Source organism: Pholcus phalangioides, unplaced genomic scaffold (genome assembly GCF_987345545.1).
Source record: "Pholcus phalangioides strain wild (caught in Gottingen) unplaced genomic scaffold, Ppha-v1.0 ptg000015l_1, whole genome shotgun sequence".
NCBI classification, from domain to species: Eukaryota; Metazoa; Arthropoda; class Arachnida; order Araneae; family Pholcidae; genus Pholcus; species Pholcus phalangioides.
Window position 1 is genome coordinate 56,081,186 of NW_028301608.1, and position 21,201 is coordinate 56,102,386.

The 21,201-nt window shown below is 30.9% G+C and overlaps 1 protein-coding gene across 1 annotated transcript in view; it reads right to left on the reverse strand.

Annotated features, from left to right (window-relative positions):
- Window positions 1-12,417: 12,417 nt before the first annotated feature.
- Window positions 12,418-21,201, reverse strand: part of LOC149076263 (Kv channel-interacting protein 4-like) — a 149,616-nt gene continuing 140,832 nt past the window's right edge. The window contains exons 5-6 of the mRNA XM_089243831.1: window positions 20,661-20,723; window positions 12,418-15,496 (exon numbers count right to left, since the gene is read on the reverse strand). Coding sequence (XP_089099957.1) covers window positions 15,449-15,496; window positions 20,661-20,723 — 111 coding nt within the window. The 3' untranslated portion in view covers window positions 12,418-15,448. The remainder of the gene's footprint in view (window positions 15,497-20,660; window positions 20,724-21,201) is intronic.

The window sequence follows — 21,201 nt, forward strand, 5'->3', positions numbered from 1 at the left end:
TTAAGAGACACGTGGGAACAACCTTCTTTAGCACGAACGAAATATTTCGATCAACAGATTCAGAAATAATGTTTGAAACATTCATTTATTACGTGTTCCTCGGTGAAGGGTCTCATAGCGAGGGAAAAACAATCAAAAATGTGGTTTTCTTTCTCATCTGGAAGGAAGAGGTACGATTAATATTTTCATGGAACTTTATATATATATATCTATCAATATTGAGTTTAGTTGCAATAACAGAAAACTTATGGAATAAACATTTATTCGCGAGAAAATGACGTCGAGAACCGAACATATTTAACAAGAGAAATATGACTTGGGGGGGGGGGGAGACAGATTCCCTCTTCCAATAAATCTTTGCCTGGCGAAAAGAAAATTTACCCACGTTTTCATAAACATGCATATTTATTTTCAAAGAAGCACCAAGTTCCGTTGCTCGTCCATTACGGAGCTCTCTTTAAGAAGACGGATATGAGGTCATTTTCTGTTAAAGCCACTATAAAGCATTTTATTCGTAAGAGCTCAGTGAAGTCCTTTCTTTTGAAAAATATTTTGTAGAACTCTTTTCATTATAGAAACAGTTACTGTCCTTTTTGTTTACTAACAACAAATACAAATACAATGGCCGCAACAGGCAAAATGCCTAGCGAGGTGGCTGAAAAAAGATGTCCTCAAAAATATGGATGCCATATATAATTAACAGCAACCCAACTAAAAATAAAATAATTGTAATAAAATGTGATTCACTGCCCATAAAAAAATAATGAAATGTAAATCTATCTTTAGATCTTTAAATCTTTATTGAACGCTTTGAAATGTTAATAATAAACATATCACCATGAGTTCGAGTTGTGAATTTGGCTTTATCGTGGGCATAAAAACTATAACTGCAATAAGATTTTATCAGTTCAGTTGCAATTCAGTGTGCATTAATCGCCTCGATTGACATTTAGACTTATAAGGTTATTGTGGCAGTATAAAAATTTAGTTTTATAACTCGACCTATCTCGAAAACACTTATTATGTTATGAAAACACAATGTTATTTTTTGTATTCCTCATAATAGCTCATAAAAAAGTTATATTTTTTGTAATTTGCAAAATTGTAAGAAGATACGCAAGCTGACATTTTTTATATGGTACAACATTAATTTTGTATGAATGAAACTGAAACTTTATTGAGAGATGATGTTATTTTCCCGACCCGTAATACATTAGAAAAAATATATTTTTTTCTGGTTGTTATGCTGATATGAACCTCAGGAGAAAAGTTAACTGTTCTCAATGAAGCGATATAAGCAGGTGGTTGAAGAAGACCTGTGCCATCCTGGAAAATGTGCATGTATGTGTTATGAACCTAACTTGAAGTTTTCTTTCTGCGTGATGGTTATTATAGTGCTGCCATCAATTTTTCAAACTATGAGTGAAAGGTAGTGATCGAATAATTGTACCGTTGTAGACTTGTTTTGAGAAAGCATTCACACCTCGAAGTTGGGGGCTACAGAAAGCAAACTTCAGCCGACTACCACTCTGGCGATGGTGGAGTTCGAACCCGGGTCCTTGCGATATGCGCATTCGTCACTATGACTACTAGACCATAACGGCACTGCCTATACATCAGAGACTCAACCTTACTTTCTTTACAATACGCATTAATAGCGTGCGGCGCTGAATGGAGACATTGCGGCCTCCCTTTAGTACAGCAAAGATCATCCCTGGAGGCGATAATATAGCTGTAGCGAATTTGCTCAGTGTCCAAGAAGATGTGGGTTCGATTCCTGGCAGAGACGGCTAACTTTTCTCTTCCTAAGGTTCATATAGGCATAATAACCAGAAAAACATCTTTCTCAATGGAATATCATTGTTTGCACAAGGGTTCGTTACAATTGATGAAATCATGGCAACACTGATAATCTGTATAAAGAAAAGATACAAATATTTAAAAAATAAAATAATGATAAAAATAAATGAATTATATATAAAAGTTCAAACAAGTAAAAATAAAATAAAATCTGAGACTGCTTATTCACTGATCTTAGTTAATTTTTACTTGTTTGAACTTTTACATAGTTTATATATTTATTTTATCACACGCAATTTGTTTATTAATATCACAAGAGAAGATCTTTTAATAGTTATTGTCTAATTTTTGCATTAAAAGGAATGATGATTGAAGGAAAGATTGATGATTAATATTATGTTTTAATTGTGTTATTGAATGATTTTTAATCAAAATTTGCACGAAAATTGAAGTTGATTAGTAAGTAAAAGTAGATTTTTCCATGCAGAGTTACTCGGAAACCACACTTTACCCAAAATTACAATTTTTACTATTATTCGAAAATCATTGTTTTATTGCATATCTAATGATAACTTCAAATGAGATGAAACTTCTCGGAACACTTTATAAACTTCGCGACACTTAATCCATTCCGAAATTAATGACTATGCGACATGAAAAGGAAATTTGGTGCGAAAAAATGTCTGTATATGCAAAGACACAATTTGATTCCTAATCACTGGAAGTACCTAATTAAAGTTGTTTCAATTCTGCTATCAAGAGATCTAATTATACACTAATGAGATGAGAAATATTCATGTACTTTCTTCGAAATTGCAATAATTCGAAGAAATCAGATTTGTCGAAGTAATGATTATTCTTCTTCTCTGTGCGAGTAATTTGAAGGTGTTTGAAATTTAACAGTAGCTTGTTATTTTGAATTTAGTCATAAGAGCTAATTTGTTTTGAACATGTTCCGTTTATTTTATACATTTATGATAAATACAGTGAAACCTCGCTACAACGATACTGTATATAACGATAAATCTCTCTACAACGACATTTTTTCGGATTGTGTTTGGAATTGCTTATACAGTAGTCGAATGTTAAACACATCTCGAGACAACGATATTGTTCACTACGATAAATCCCTCTATAACGATATTTTTTGAAGAGATTGTAAAACTGCGCTACAACGATAATTTTTATATTTCACTAAAAATCTTCTTCAACATATTTTTAAATTCCTCACCGGTTTTTTGTTGTTTCGAGGATGGTTAATAGCATGGGCATTTTGCACTGTGTTAACCTCCAAAACTTTTAATGAAAATACCGTAAAGCCACTTTCTATGTAGTACATTAAAGTAATGTGAAATAAGCTACTTTACAGGGTAGAACGACTAACTGAATTTTATTCATCAGCTAATCAATTAGAATTTTTTGCTGCCGAATAAATGCATTTTATGGTGGTACTAACAATGCTAATTCAGAAGGGATGCCAACAATAGCATATAAATTTGATGACACCTGATAATTCTACCTTTTGATATAACGCTAATTCCTCTACGACGATATTTTTTGTTGGTCCGCAGAGTATCGTTGTATCGAGGTTTCACTCTATATTATATATAGTTCTTATACAAAATATTACCTAAAGTGACGATGAAAATATCTAACTAGTCAGTTCCTAATCTGATATACTGTCAGTACCTAATAAAAAAATTTGTTTTTGTGGTGAAACCTATAGTATTATATTCTGTTGAAATTTTACTAAATTTTGAGATTCTTTTCTGCACTGAGAACTTTGTTAATTTGAACAGCGGAAGTATTCATCGTTTTGTTTATAGTTATTTTATGTACTTGATCCCAGAAAATTCGATTCATACAAAAAACGTTTTTTTATCAATCAGATATGTTACAAAGGGTTATATGGAGCACGTGGAAGGTTTTATGAGTCTCGAATTCAATTACCATAGGAAATGGGTTTTTTTTCTTGACCTATTTTTCCAATAAAATAGCTGCGTTATTTACGCCATAATGGCTCGTTAAGCAATTGGGGCTCCGAAACGTATGCTGCAGTTCACCGAATGTTTAGAACCAACATGTGTCGAAACAGTGCGAATACAGAAAAAAAGGAAAAAAATTTACTCGGACTTTTCCTCATGCAGTTTTCCTGAAAAAATTGATATAATTGGAGCGAGATACATAGTTGATTTCCTCTGTCTAGGAAAACAATTCACTATTGAACTTAGTTAAGTTCAAAGTCACTGTAAAAAGTTCGAATTATCTAATTAACCTATCCTGGATCTGTAAAATGACTACAAATTGCAACTTTATCATCAAATAGGATAGTAATCCTAAAATAAAAATATTCAAAATAGTAAAATTTTATCATAAGTTACGAAAATGTTTCCCATACAAATTTTAATAATTTATAATTATAATATAATTGATTTTAGCTGCTACACATTATTTCACTCTGTTCTGGAATCAGCATCACAGCACAATTTCTTCACCATATTCTAAGCCTTATTTACGGAAACAGCTCATTCTAATTCGTTTGAAACTGTTTCTAAATTTTGCCTATCATTTTCTTATGCTCTCAAGAAATATACTTTCATTAACGTATTCGGCAATCTGAACTTTCCGATACTTTCCATACTCTTAAAGACGGCAAAAGTATTCAGATTTTGAATGCTACATCTTGATCTATAGGTTGAAAATCATAATCGGTATTAATGAGTACACAGTCTCAATGCATTCCAGATGAACAATGTTAAAATGGGCATTAAATAATTCAGAATTTTTAAACTTTTATATTAGTCTTTAAATATTTATTGTTTAACAACTTGATCGAGAAAAACAGTTTGACTTTGCTCATACAAAAATCATATTTTTTCCTCCAACTTCGAATCATCCAAAAAGTTCGAATTGAACAAGAAAATTTTAGCATTAAATTAAATAGAAAACACTCAAGGGAAGTTCGTAAAAGTTCAAATCATCAAAAACTTGAATTGGCCAACTTCAAATTAACCAAGATCCACTGCTTCTTGTTTGAGAAAACGCTATTTATTGTTTTGTTAAACCATATTAAAAGTATAATTTAATTACATTATTCGAATTCCTGAAAGCTTAAAACTTTATCGTAATGCACTGTATTTCTTGGTCTAGCTGTCTTTGTTCTCACGTTTCTTGAAACTTAATTTTAAAAGCTAACACTGATGAGGCAACTGCGTTAATTTTTCTCTCAAAAACACAATAAATTTTGTCCGATCCGAGATACTGACTATCTGGATGTGTAACATATCGAGATTAACTATTGCAATATCTAAGAAGCTGATTTTGAACGTCTATAAGAAGAACGTATTAATCAAGTTATTAAATGAAAAATTTTGACGATTCAAAAACTTTTTCCGAACATTCATAACACACATTGCACGTACAGGGTAGTTATAAATAAACTAACATTATACTCAGACACATGTAGCACCGATTTCGATGGAGGTATTTTGATGAACCTTGGTATATAGGATATACGGAGCATTGGAAAAAGAAAGATTCAAGGAAAAAAGTTCAGTTTTTGACCACCAAGTGAAAAAGTGACGTTTTTTTTATCCCAGGTACTGTTTTCACATTAGGGAAATTCGCGCCTCTCTTTCTGGTACTCATTTCAACCCGTGACATTTGTTTAAATATTTGTCGTGTTACCGGTGATTGAAAACCTTATTTCTGACATCTTTTGAAATGCTCTTTACTGGATATTGTAACTTTAACCCTTTATTTATCCCCCCCCTCTCAAAAGAGCAAAATGAGTTTCTTATATTTTTTAAATAAAATCATTGTATATTTGGAGCTCGTTTTGGCATGAATGCTCCTTAGCAACCCCTAAACATTTGATTTTTACTTGAAAATTGAAATTCCAATAATTATCATGAAATACCTATAGTTACCAGCAGAATGACTCAAAGAAATGCACGTCTCCTATTTCTTGACAAGCCAAAAGCAAGATATTTTAATACTTGCCATTTAAAGGGTTAACACGTAAAAATGGAATATGTTTGCTTTACAAATGTTTGGAACATCTTGGGAAGGTTGGAAAAGAAATATATTGCTCAGAACCGATTGCTTATTTACGTAGAATTTCAAGGATTTCATACAAATACGAGAGGCTGGAAGTAAGTACATATATATATAGAGAGAGAGTGAGTGGTCTCTCTCTTTATGGAAAACCCCGATGTTCGTTTCAGTTTGAACACGTACTTCGAGCACTCAAAATTTAGTAGGAAATGCATTTCCAGAGAGACTCATATACGACACCATCCATAATTGGCAAGTGAGCGTGTACAAGTACGGAGAGGAGTGCTTGTGACGCTTCGACTCTAATTACGTGAAAGCTGAAAGTCTTCCGGTTCCGGAGTTGATGAAAGATGTGTTGTTACGCCACGGGCTATCAGATGTCTCTTACGCAAACTCTCTTCCGTTTACCTTACAGTGTCGCTATCAATTTAATACTCCGAATATAGATAATGCCTCACATCTGGATGTACTTGCTTACCCCCATTAGGAAATCTGAACATCATACAGTAGTTTGTGATGATAAACGTGGATTATATGTACGTGTCTGGTGCGATCATTGAAGAAATTTAACTCGATGAATAGATTCGTTGACTCTTATGATAGAATTTTAATTATGAACAGTGGTCATACAAATTTAAATCTCTAAATGGCATTGACGAGATATCTCGCCACTTCGAGAGCCTCTTGTTTTAGCATTGGCATGCCCAGATGGTTTGTAAAGTCGATTTCTCGATGGAACAATTTTTTTATTTTCCCTCAGTTTGCATCTGCTGCAAATCGAAAGAAATCTTACTTTATTGCAAATAAATATGCCAATTCAAAGGGTGTTGTGTGATCTCTACTGTGCTGCAAAAGGGTTAAGTTTGTATCTGCTTTCATCTTGGCAATTTGAGCTAGAATTTGGTTTGAATTTTTTGTAATTTCCGTGTCGTTTCTTCTCGAGTATGTCCTTTAATATATGTTTTTCACTCATTTTTAATGATTTTTTTGAATTCAAATGTCTTTTCGAATATTCGACATAGGAACATATAATTGTTTTTGTTGAGCTCAAAAGTGACAACTTTAAATTGCAAGTTGAAAGGGAAGGGGAAAGGATAACGTAAGAAAAGTCAATTTTGTTTATCGGTATATATACGGCCGGTAAAATAAATAGCATATTTAAAATGGGAACGCGTTATTTGGGCACTTTTTCTAGTTAAAAGAATGTTTCTATAACAAACGATTGAAAAAATTAAAGGTGTATAAGGACTCTGTATATTTCATAATTCCAGAGTTTTTTGATCCATGGGTCGTACGAATCACTTTACCATTCCGTCATGAATCCATTTGTTCCGCCACTTGCTTCTGAGGTAATTTCGGTGACCTAGGCTGGGAAACGGGCATTCATGCGGGCACCTCTTAAGCCATGATTTTATATTCAGTATTTTCGAGGAGACCAACTTCGAGGTGCAAATGCGGGCCGATCTCCCCGTTAGAAAGTCTCGCTACAGAGAGCAACAGGCCTACAGCGATAAATCATTCAATCATTACAATTTACTCATAGTTAGACAACTAATGGCAGATGGCAACACTATCCAAAACAAGCATTACACAGAAACAAACTTCACTTCAGGTTCATTACACGCATACGCACATTCCAGCATGTACCAATTCGTTAGAAGTTCCGCAGAGGAATATGAACGAGGTGCATGTGTGGTTCAGTAGTATTTTTGGACAGCCACTTAAAACAGCATAAAATATAATTATAGGATGCACACACAGGAATGATGAAAAATATTCGCACAAAAAATATGGACAAACTAAATAAAAACTGTGATGAGATTATTGAGAGAAATAATTCCTGAGTTAAACAAAATTTTGAATTTATAAAAGAAATAATTTCAAAATTAAGGAATTTCTCGACTTTAGGAAGAAAATAATTTCAGAATCAATAAGACAAATAATTCCAAAATTTATGAAATATATAATTGCGGAATAATTCTCTTGAGAGATATGATTGTAGAATTTACGAACAATATAATTTCAGAATTTACGAAAGGTATAAATGCAGAATTTTGAAGAACATAATTCCATAATTTATGAAGGGTATAATTCCATAATTTATGAAGTATATAATTCCAGAATTTATGAAAGAAATAATTACATGGAAGTCATGAAAATTCATAATAAATTGGAGAAATAATTTCAGAATAGTTGAAAACTTTCAATAACTTGGGACCTCTCTTCTGTTTGGGGGGGGGGGCCCTTTCAATCAGACTGTCGGCCAACCTGCCAAGATACGGAATAATGTCATTAATATCGAAGAGTAAAACTTTTTTGTTAATCAGGTGTATCTAATGAGAATTTTCAAATTAAAAATAGACCAATGGGTCACGAAGTTCGCAGTGTTGTTGATTTTGGGCCATGGCAGAAAATGCTTAAGAACTCCTGCATCCATCCCTTTTTTTTCCAAATTTAAAATTATTTAATATTTGATTATTTTGTATATTTCACGTCTATTCATACCCAGTTATCGATTTTTTTTCACTACATCGATTAAAAAGATTAAAAACGCATCAGTTAATATCACAAGAATTACAGTTCCCTGTACTAATTCATAAACGAGTATATTGGTTAGTCTTACAGATTTCAAGGCCCTCAGAACATCTAACATCATTTCCTAACTTACTACATTGGAAATCCTATCAGAGCTGGGTAGTTGATGTAAATTTTCGGAGTACAGTAAATGCAGCTCGTAACATCAATTGAAACTATTCACTCACTTGAAAATCGCATACAATTACGTTCCAGTAATTGAAATGAACAGGATCAACTACACCCGAGGCACGAACAATGTTCAGCCTTCCTCAGAATGTATTAAAGTTATAATAATGTACTTAAATATATACATACCTACCCTGTAACTGGAATTTCAAATTCACAACGCCAAGGAAAGCATTCAAACTCATTACAGTTCAGCTTTCAGTGAAGACTCATCCATAAATAATTGCGTTATTAAACGCCAGTAAATAAATGATTATTCCAGACACTATTTGGCAACAAGTGGTTAATTTTCTTGACAGGAGTTGATGTTTTTCTTTGTTTTTTTCAAATGAAAAGGAATTGGGTGTTTGATGTCAAGTGTTTCTTTTTTAAAAATTGATAACATGAATAAACGGAATTCGTTTTATTCGTGATATCCTCTTCAGACCCGAGAACTCATTTTCTGGAATTTTAAAAGGTTCTTTTTTCATTTTTGGTATTAAAAAAATGCATTTAAAACATAAATGCCAGCGAATCTTTTAAATAATTTTTAATAATTTTTACAATATTTTTTTTTGCAAAATTATTTTAAATTAGTATTTTGTGAAGAAATAGTTCATTTCGTCCCAATTATTTCAGCCAAGATATGATACAAGGTCATCTTTATATACAATTTTTTCTACAATTTTATTTCTAAATTTTTTGTAATAAACCACAGTTTTTCCGGAGGCACCTTCGCTTCCAAGGCATCTTAAAACGCCCTGGAAGTTTAACTTTAAGTGCTGCCCTCTGATGAAAGCTCTTAAAGTTCGTATTCACCATGTTTCTAGCCCAGAACTTATACAATCCTTGAAGTCCCTGAGATCAAAAGAGAAAATTCCACATTGAGGAAAAAAAGCAACCCACACATTTGGGGCGCCAGAGTCTGAATCTTCAACTACATCTCTTTAAGATAATGAGGCAATTTGAAATTTTTTTGAGGAAATGGAAAAAACAAAATTTTTTTTTGGCAGTGAATGCAACGCACTATAAAGAGTCGCAAACGTTTTTTAACGCAGTTTTAAAAGTTCTCAAAATCTATGTTCTAGCAGAAATACCATTGAAAATATTATTTAATTCTTGATTTATCTTGAGAATTTGTCTCACACATATTTTTGATTATACATGTTGTATTATGCCAGCCCACAATGTTGTCTATACTGCCTTTACTAGTTTTTTTTTGTAAATTTTTGAATATTAAGAAAAGAAATGTTGATACCTTGTGAGAGAGAATGATAAAAAGGCATGGGATGAATGTAATCGAATAAAATTAGATTCATAATAAAAAAAATTGTTTGATCAATTGTTTGGTCCATGAGACAAAATAAACGAGATCCATGTAAGAATACATTTGACTTTTTGAATTTTTTAAAATTCAATTTTAAGTAATATTGAATCAGTGAAATTTCACTCATTTGTATATAATTTCATGAAAAAATTTCATCAATTTAAATCAATTTTTATTCATTTGCATTGATGTCATGCTGTTTTATCAAGAATGCAAGGTGTTAACAATACTTTTTTTCCTAAATATTTGGAAGTTCAAAAAAACAACAATAAAAAACAATGTGCTATCATATATACACGATACATAGGAAAGTTCCTTTATCCTTGAACAACTCACGAACCATTGATATTAGGAGCAAACTTTCAATTGGAAAATGTATCCAAATAACATGTGGACCTCAGATACGTCATTCATATTGCAAGAGTCTGTGGTTATTAAAACAAATAAATTCCATGAGCTGCACTGAGATATTTTTTAATTAAAAATCGGAGGAATTGTTGGAAAAGAACAACATGTGTGAAGGAAAAGAGCGTTGTCCGTTAGTTCTTGCTGTTCTGTCCCCTACTTTCTACTAATTTTTGAATTCTAATATTTCTGCGAATATTGCTCTTGCAAACGTGAAATTTTTTCCGTTGGGTTCACGAGAAGTATTGCAACAACTTTTTAATTGAGTTTTTTAAACTGAACAACGAAATAAAAACAAAAATTTTTAACTTTTATTTTAATACGTGTACAACCCCTTTTGCAATGTGAATGGCGTAATCTGAGGTCTATGCGTCATTTGCATATATTTTCTAATTGGAAGTATGCTTCTAGAATTAACGGTCCAAGAGTTATTCTAGGATAAAAGGACTTTTTCATGCACTCGAAAATATTTTTACTAAATTTGAAACAAATCCATGGTGAGCTTATACTTTTTTAGTTTTTGAGACTTTTAAACCATGTTTGAGGTATGAGACCCCCTCCCCCCTAAAAATATACGTAAAAGAGTTGTATAATATTCATACGAGATATATGATATTCAAATCAACTCATGCTGACTTGAATATCATAGCGAGACTATAGAATGTTACAAAAAAAAAGACAAATCAGAAAATTTTAAAAGTCGCTTGATATGGTTTTATAGGTATGTGTGTGTGTTTTTATGACAACGCGTGCATCTGTTATTTATCATCTTTTCGAAACAACGAATGCCATCTTTTGCCTCTCTTAAGGGAAGAAAATGTAACGGGATTTTGCATATTTTAATAACCAGCAAATATACCGGAATGATCGATGTTTCTATGAAATATAAACGCATTTTGCGTATGTTTTACGCATTGCGTGGACATGAACAGAGTTTTAAGATTCATTGCCGAAATGTTGTTTACATTTGTGACGCACGTGGTGTAAATAAAAGTTATTCTAGACATTCTGATTTTTTTTTTTTTTTGCACTACAATCAAAAAACTATTTCTAAAGACTTCAAGTGCATGTAAAAATGCATTTGTATCAACACCCAAATTGCGTTAACGAAGCACTTCTTAAAGATTGAAAGCGCCTCATTACGAAGCCTTATAATTTTATTCTATTCATTGGAGAATAGACGGAAACCTTTATGGCCTCACAAGCTAAGATTTAAGTGTTTTGGCTTCATCGCAGTCTGATGAATCTCTTTCACAAGGAATAACATTTTAACTAATCATCAAATAGTTGATTAGTCTTTGTATAAGATGTTTTCAATTTTCAGAGATTTTTTTTCAGAAGGTAGATAAAAAATACAAAAATGGGATAGACATGAATTGAAAAAGGTATATTTTGGATCACATAATTTCTTGTTTTTTTCATTTTTTTGGACTTAATTGATTGGATTGCCGTGGCTTTCCATGAACATGATTTTAATCACACTAATTTTATAGTTAATGAACACTATTGATAAAATATGTGACATTATTCACTATCTTCAAAGGTTTCCCCCATTAAAAATGTTTTCTTTATTTTAAGTAATTTAAATACAGTATTTGAATCAAAGGCATATGCTTTAATAGTTATTTATTTTTTTAAATAGTTATTTAATAATAGTTAGATGAAATGACGTGTAGCTAAGCAAAATGAAAAAATTAATTGAAACGTACAGAAAATAATTCCTAGCATATTTTACTTAAACTTCCAGACTACACATACAAGCATATGGCGAAGTTAAAATTTTTCTCATAAAGTGCGCAACAGCCTCACATGAGAAACATGAAAGAGTCATTTGTAAACTTCCGTGAAGTGAAGGTCCCTGTCTAATTAATCCGTGTGTACATTATTGTTGATGATTGTTTTTGCAGGACAAAAATTCTTTCTTTAATGAAAATTTTACATTTTTTGCGAATTAATCTTCCAAAATACATGGAAACGAAGTAAAATGCGGATAACTAAAAAAATTAATTGAAACTAAAAAAATTAATTGAAACTAAAAAAATTAATTGAAACTAAAAAAATTAATTGAAACTAAAAAACAGTGTTTATCAAAATATGTTTATTAGTCATTTCTCCAGCATTCACAACTCATTCAAGTTGCTATAATAGCATTGTTTTCCACCTTTATCATACAATTTATGTGAAGCTGGTTGAAATCGACGCGTTTCTTCAAAGTTCAAACTGCAGGTAAATAATCGGCATCATTTACATAGCATTCAATAGATCATGAAGCATTTACAAATATATCGTTCGACTTTGGGATACGTATATAAACATACAACGTTGTAAATAATTTGTTTTTACGATACAACTGCATTATATACTTCCATATCTTTCTTTAAAAAGGCTCTTCAATTAAATATGCGAAACACAGTCAACATACAAGAATATATAATATATTTATTTGTTTATTGATACCGTCACAATATATTTTTTTTTCTAATATCACATCACTTACATTTAAGCAAAGCATTCTTTTGCAATTGCGCGACGTAACAGGAATAAACACGACGAAAATTGAACGACATCGTTACATAGGAGAGGAGAGTCTGCTTATGAATTCACTTGTATTCACAATCTTTTGATATGGGGGTTTAATGTTTATAAAAGTACTCTAATAACTATAGAGTGTTTTCGGTAAATGTTTATTCAATTTCTCGAGTTTGGTAGGAAAACTGAGATGCATAAAAAAAAAAAATTATTTTCGACTCAAAAACCGATTTTCAATTTGAAAATAAATTGAATATAATAATGTTATTATTCTTCCACGAAAATAGTATGTAGTTATTGCAAAAATGAAAATGTTTCGTTAGGTTATGGCTAAAAAATAATCAGTTCGGAGTTAAAATTTTTCAAAATGAGAACTCAATATTTATAGATTAAAAAGGATGTCAAATATGTATTTGTAATTACTAATGAGAATAATATATAATTATTAACAAATGAAAATTTCTCTTGTCAGGTTTTATTTACATTCAAAAATTTATTGCTCAGACTTCCGTTTGTTATTTTTCATTCTTTATGATTTTTGTAAAATATTTTTATAATTAAATATTTGAGTGCATGGCAACGAATATTTTTAATCGGGAAATAGTCTATTCACTAAATATGATTTTTATAACAGTTAATCATTGTTCACCAGTCATTAACTTGTTAATGACTAAGTTTCTGAGAGAGATGATTTTAATTCTTTCCTAAAATTAAAAAAACGTTTTACATATCCGCGCACATAATTTTTCAACAAAATGTTTTCATTACGTTCTCGATGAAAAGATATGATAATCTAGGACAGGGTGGTAAGTGCTAATGCAGTCTTTATCTCATCAACCATTTGTCGTAGAGGTATTATGGTTTAGAATATGGTTTCAATTAAAAAAATATCAGGTGCTCATAAATTAACTTGTAAAAGTATTGAGAGTGAAAACAGAGTGTTGTAACAAAATAAAAAAGAGAGAGAGGGGCGTAAAACTCTTTATACGGTGCCCCTGTCCTCTAACTTCCAGTTAAAATGTTGTTTCCCTGTCTTTTTCCCGAATCCAACAAAAGAGATCTTAGGTTTTAAACTGCAATATTTATAGAGATATTCGAATTCAAAAACCAGAGAAAAGTTGGGAAAGGAACATTCTTTCATAACTTCACTCCGATTTTGAATTAAAATATCTCAGCGAATATTCCAGTCAAAACATGATAATTTTTTGGTTGGACTCAAAAGAGACAGGGCAACAACTTTCTGATTGAAAGTTAGAGCACAAGAGGACCGTATAAAAACAGATTTTTTGTTACACACTGTTAAAAATGGTACAGGGTAATTTTTGAACTCCTTTTGAGCATTTTTTGAATTGGAATCCTACCTCTACGAAAGGTGGTTGATGAGCTAAAGGCCACATTAGCACTTGCGGAACACCCTGTAATATTTAAAATTTAAAAACAAAAAAAAACATGGTTATCACAAACATTACTAATATTTTTAATAAATTGATGCAGTATATAATAAATTTAATGCAGTATAATTTTATGTTGATACTGATAATTATATTAAATGATAAAAAAAAAATTGTCTTCTTCGCAATCTTATAGAGAAACGCATTTTCACGACTGAATTACGCGAGATTTTATCATTTCATTATAATTATATTATATCATCCAATTTACAGTATTACAAGGAAGTTTGAAATAGTTATGCTGACAGGTTATTACAGTAAAAAAAAATTCTTTACAACTTCAGCTGAACTAAAAATAGAAATCACAGCGTGATTTATCAGATTATACATACTCAAATTAAATTAAAATTTTTTATTCAGTTTTTAGTAATTTGATTCGTTTAACGCTAGCGCGGCTAAAACAAGCGATTTACTACTGATGAATACTGATTTTCTTTTCAGCTGTATTTAAAAATTTACATTATTCTATGAGTAATATCAAATATTCGAATAATAGGAAGAAGGCATTTCTCTCACGATTCAAAAAAATTGTATAGAGAGCTTGAAAAATAACAAACCTGAGCTGCTTAAACCTGTTTAAAGCAAGATTTTTGATATAAGTATGCATTTGTCTGAGAAAACCTGAATGAAATATTTGAATAATAATAAATATTCATTCATGAAAATATCACACATTGTATAACGCCTTTTTTTTAGATAGAAATTATAGATAGGCGGTTTAATGAAAAATATTCATATACAATAACCAATATAGAATATGAAGGTGAAAAACCGATTTTGAATAAACTTTTTCATCAAATTTCTTACTTCTGCTTGCTTCTTATATTACTAAAATTCCAAGGAATAGAACCGCGTGTTCTTTATTATAACATTATCTATATTCACTTTACAATAATTATAAATGAAGTCATATTTAATCACAGTCGAAACAAAATAACCTTAGTATTCAGCGCAGTGAAAGCGCATAACGAAATATATATATATATATATGTATAATTTTCACCGCTATAATTACGATCACTGTTCAACTTTTCAAGGATAAAAGGTACACTATCATTATTTTAAATCTTTTATATATATCACACAAATCACATCTGCTGATACTTTCATAAATTTTTATTCTACGAATCTCTTTTATTCATAGTACCGTATCGAACAGCGTTAGAGATTGAGATATGGTTTCATCCTATAAAAAAAATATGTATATGTATATAAATGAATAATATATAATTAAGAATCGTAAAATGAATAAATAGACAATGAAACATTCGAATTATCATATGGTTATATAAACATATTTCAGGATGTCTGTGAATAAGAATTATTAATTCAAAGAAAATTCTTCTCCATTCTGCTGATACACAAAAAATTTTTAAATTCAGATATAAATAAATTCATTTTTGAAGCTGTTTGTAAAATTGAATTATATCTATTTTTTGATGCCTGAATTTTATGGATATTCGTTGTGTTGTTTAAGTATCATGAAAATTATTATTGAAACTTAACCTCAAAGATATATCATAAATAACACACAGTCACACACAAAATTAACTTTCACTACGAAATGGAACAAATGTTTAATTGGAATAATTTATTAACAAACTGAATGACTAATCAAAAAAAAATTAGTGTGTCAGTTCAGAAGCCTTAGGCATACAGTGTTTTTATTCATGTGTAAAGGATGAGATACATAAAGATAGGTACGCAGATGTGCGCATTTTGTAATTTAATCATGAAAAATATAGCAGCACAGTCTAAAAAACAGAAACTAGGCAAAACTAGAATTTATAACGAAGACGCACCAGATTAAATATTCATGAATTTTGATAATCAAATCCACAGCAGACATTCCTTAAAGAAAAATCCTCATTAAATTATTGAATTTTATAATTTCGAAATCCTTTTATAACGCTATTAGCTCACATCATGCGAGCCACAGCATTATAACAATATATATCTGAGTTGAAATCATGAAAAATTTGGGAAATAATTAACAATTCATAGAGAGATAGTGTAGAACTATAGATGATTCCTTTTTATTTCCATCTTTGACCTGAGTTGATTAAAAAGTTTCTGAAGTTTTTTTATTTTTTTTTATTAAAAATATAAATTTTTCATTGATTTCTATCGTGATTGTATCCTTTAATAGAATTTTTTAGCATTTTGAGAGAGTTTTTTTATCCATAATGTGATGATTTTATTACATAATTACTAATGCAAAGGCAAAGAGTTAGTCAAGTCAAAATATTTTGGGCTCTATTTTTTAATAAAAAGTATTATGAATTTCAAGCACAGAGAGTACTTGTGGATGATTATCAGGGCATAGACAGAAAATCCAGACTTGTACTTATGAAACTTTATCAGTCATTATAATCGAGTATCAGTCTAATTTTTTAAATAACGAATTGAGGAGAAAGGATCATCAATATAAGCTATTTATATAAAATTCGATTTTTTTTTAACTTTGAATTGATAATTTCATTGCACTTTTTCTAATAATATTTTTTTAGATCTTTCTTTAGGATAAAGTTTTTGATGAAGAAAAACTTTTCTTTTTTATTCACAGCTGTTTGAAGTATAGATTATGGTAACAAAAATAGCATCACATGCTAACGTGGGTAATTCATCTATCGATAGCCTCTAAAAGTAAAAATAAAAACTGCATTAATATAATTGCATTCTTTCGTCTAATTAGACTTTCGAAAAGAGGTGCAAATTTATGTTTTTTTTCTTTCTAACACTTTTTCTTTCTTCTTTGTCACTTAATCTTTTGAATGATGAGTTTTTGCTCTTTTATTCATGGTCATTTGAATAAGAGTTGCTTTTTTTTTTGCTTTCTCCTCTCTCGTCAAAAATTTTCTTCTTTTTTTATTTCTGCTAATTTTTTTCCCTTTCCCTGAGAAAGTTTCTTCACTGCTAATCTTATTATTTTCATTATATGTCTATTGTCGTTCTTTTCTCATGCTATGAATACCGTACGCGGCAGACCTTGGGGATCTGTTGCCCTTCTAAAAACATAGCATTTCCATTAACGATATTGAACGTTTTCAGGGGCCCCCCCATTCTCACAAAAGTTACCGCCTCCAAAAGCACTTCATCAGATGTCGTTATTCATCGAGGTTCCATAACAAAGAGCTTTTAATCATCCCACATACTGGGAACAAAGAATGGCATCTATATCTTTATATATGTGTGTGTGTGTGTATGTAGGAAAGAATAAGGCCGTGGCTCATAAACTGGCATGGTTTCAAGCTCGATTGAATCATAAAGTTCGTGGACTTATTATTCTTTTTTACCAATTTAGCTGTCTGGAATAGATTCGGTTCTTTTCCGATAGTTCATTAAACAGCTGCAATGGCTTCGTCCTATTTTTTTTCTCGAATCATTAAATTTGAATGATTCAATAAATCAAAGAAAAAAAAGTTGTGTATTTAAAATTTATTTTACCAAATGTTTGGAATATATATATTTTTTTGTTATTTTTCGTAAAGTTATTAAGATATTGGTAAAGATTGGGGAACGAAATTTACTTGGTATTATTTCCAAGAGACTCCTATTATTCCCAAGAGATTGAAGTTCTGTCCAATATTTAACTATTCAATTTATCTTACTCAGTGTATGAAATGCATTTTGTACATAGATATATGAGACTAAGAGAAAATTGGATTTTGGCTTAATGCTTGACGTTAAAGGATAAGGTTCGAATAGCATTTTGACGTATAGAAAAAACTTTGGAAATCTTCCAGACCGACGCGTCATAAAAAAAATAATATAATACATAACAAAGGTTCCTGAATTTTGAATTTAATAATGCGCTATCTGTATGATATCGTTATAGGTTGATAACCCTGAAGACTCAATTATGAGAAGCCACGTGATTCTATTGAATTCAGAGCAGAATGAAAAGACACTGTCTAGTCCGAACTCATTGCGGAAGCAGACAAATTTAGCAGTTGAATAAAATTGAAATTGATTGATTAGTTAAGCAAATAACAACGAGGGTGGAGATTGTTTGGCGTTTCCGTTACGTGACATATCTTTTCAAGACTTGAAAATCAAATATTGATTCATATCTTCCAAGACCTTTTTAAGGTTACTGACCACTTTCAAGGCGCTTTTTATTTCAATGGCGCGGGTCTTACAGAACGCAGTTATCAATTGTGATTTCCCATAAAAAGAACAACCCAGTAAAATTTTGTATGTATTTTAATATATTTTCATGATGTTAATTTTGTTATTGGAATTGAAGTATTTTCAAATAGTTCTAGCGTTAGACAATGTACACTAAAAACCAATGCACATAATACGATTGTTTTCATAGTTTTCGTTGCTCTGACACTGTCTACGCAATGCCTTTGCTATTCAAGTTTCCGGATACACCCATCCTTCGAAAACACTTTGATATCTCTCTCTCTCTCTCTCTCTCTGAGATGTGAAATGGGGTGTATCCGGTTCTTTAATGTTCAATGCCTGTGCAATGGAGTAAATGTTTAAAGACCACTCAGAACTCTTTAAAAAAAGTTGTTTCTAATTTAATTAAATATATTTAATTTTAATTTTTTCAAAATTAAAATTAAATATATTGGTTTTCCAACATATATGAAATGATAACATCTGGATATGCCAGCTTTTGGGTTATTGCTTAACGAGTGTTATATATTTTAACTATTTCAAAGTTTATGAGTCTACCCTAGACACTTTTTTAAAAGGAACCTTTGCATGAGGTATGTAACAGAAAACACGAATCTCCAGAAAACCAATTTTCAAAATTATTTATTGCGTTTAAAAGTATTGACAAATCAAGCATGACTTTGTTTTTTTAAATCTTATTCAATGTACTACAAAGTTAGACACTTCCCAAGTTTTTAAAAGAGACTTTTTCCAAATGAGTTGATAAAACAAAATTTGACATTTGAAGGTGGTAAGTAATTTTATTATTTTAATACCATATGCACCTTTTTTGACATTTTCGTTATTTGAAGGTAAAGGGTCGCTTTTGATTTTATTTAGTTTATTTTTCTCCAACTCGTGGTGCTTCATACACAGCCCTTGTTGAGTACAAGCAGTTGCACAAAAAAAAAAAAATAATTCTATGGATTTAGGTTGATTTTGAATTATTATGAGCATGCATGTCTATATTGTCGTGGTTTATAGTTACTACTCAGCAAAAATACGAAGCCTCTTTCTCTTGATGATCTTTCATTGCCCCCAAATAAATCTGAAATAAATATATTTTAAAAAAATTATCAATTATTTAAGTTTTTTTTCATATCGTTTGGGGAAGCAAAAGAAGAAGAAAAAGATTGGATTCTCCTAATTCGTTGAGAAATTTCGCATTATAATAACATGATTTCTTTTAACGTATCTCGACAAGATTTCTCTCTTCCACAAATTTGAATTCGCCATGGATACCATACACGTAATGTACATAATCAAGTGTCTGATACCCGGAATACATAAGGGGGAGGGGGAATGCGAGTTCTAACCTTGAAAAGTGCTTAATCTGAAAATTCAGTTTCATTTATGAACCAATGTAGAATGTACGCAGTTACATTATGCCCATCAAAATAATATTTTTCGATGAGTATTCATGGGAAAACAGTGTAGACGAACAGTTTTTGAATAATTGCATCGTCTCACGAAAGAGACTGGAGTAAATTAGTTATGAGAAAGTGTGAAAAGTTAGATCGAAGAAGAATAAGACGATCAAATACTGTATTCAGTTCAAGATCACGTGCCGAAGATCACAGATCTGTGTCCGCTACGTAAAGGAAATAACCTTTTATTTAACGTGCTTTTTTTTTCCTGTGTTATTGTTGAATGTCCCCGAAGGGCTGTTCCCTTCCGCTCCATTTTTGTCCGGAAATTAGTTTTCTGCAGTGAACGTTTCTAAAATTTCTCCCTCCAGACTTACAAAACAGGAAGAAAAGTTATTAGGTGAAGACTCTCTGGTATAACTTTCCGGGAAAGTTCTAATTAGAGGATTGTCTAATCAATCTATGTTAGACAAGCTGTGCGTCTACAACTTTTAACAAAGCACACAACAGTTTCCGTGGCAATGCGTGACAGTGCCTTGGCAGCTTTCGGGATAAGTTTGAAACTTGGGTTCGGGAAGTACAAAAGTCTTAATAATACACATCAGCGTTGACGAGAGACGAAATTGTTTTTCTGAAAATATATTTCTTTTCAAGTTTGAATAATGATATATCTTTGTATTATAATAGATAACTGTCATTTTCAATGGAGTTTTTCATAAATCAAATCCATATATAACTAATATGACCAATAATCGTGTAACAAATGATTACTAAAAATAGAAAACGCAGTGAATGAAATATAGATTGCCTTACTTTGGAACAAATCTCCATAAATTCGTCTATGGTGACAACGCCGTCTTTATTTACGTCCAGTTTCTACGAGAACAAAATGTTACGTTATAAATTATATTATTTGTTTTATACATTAATTATAAAGTGACCGTACGTTTTTATTCCTAGAATCTATGAGTTATAGTACTAGAAAACTCTTATCAACTCTTTATCACCAGATATTCTTAACATTACTAATTTATCACCCTTCAAAAACACACGAAGCAATGTCTATTTTCAATCAGTGACATTGAGATTTTATTTTGATTTGTTCCACGCTTTTTAATCAAGTAAAATTATTAATTAATTTGATCTTACACATTGTAAAATTATACTTATTTTCAGTATTAGTTCTAATCTTAAAATCATGCAATGTATATTTCACGTGGTTACACACTCCCTATTGTTGCCAAAAAATACTATATCACTATGAATCATGTGAAAGTATTTTATAGACCAGCGTTTCTCAACCTTTCTGACCAATGTCTGTTACAATTCGACGGACCGCTTGATCCCGTTTTAC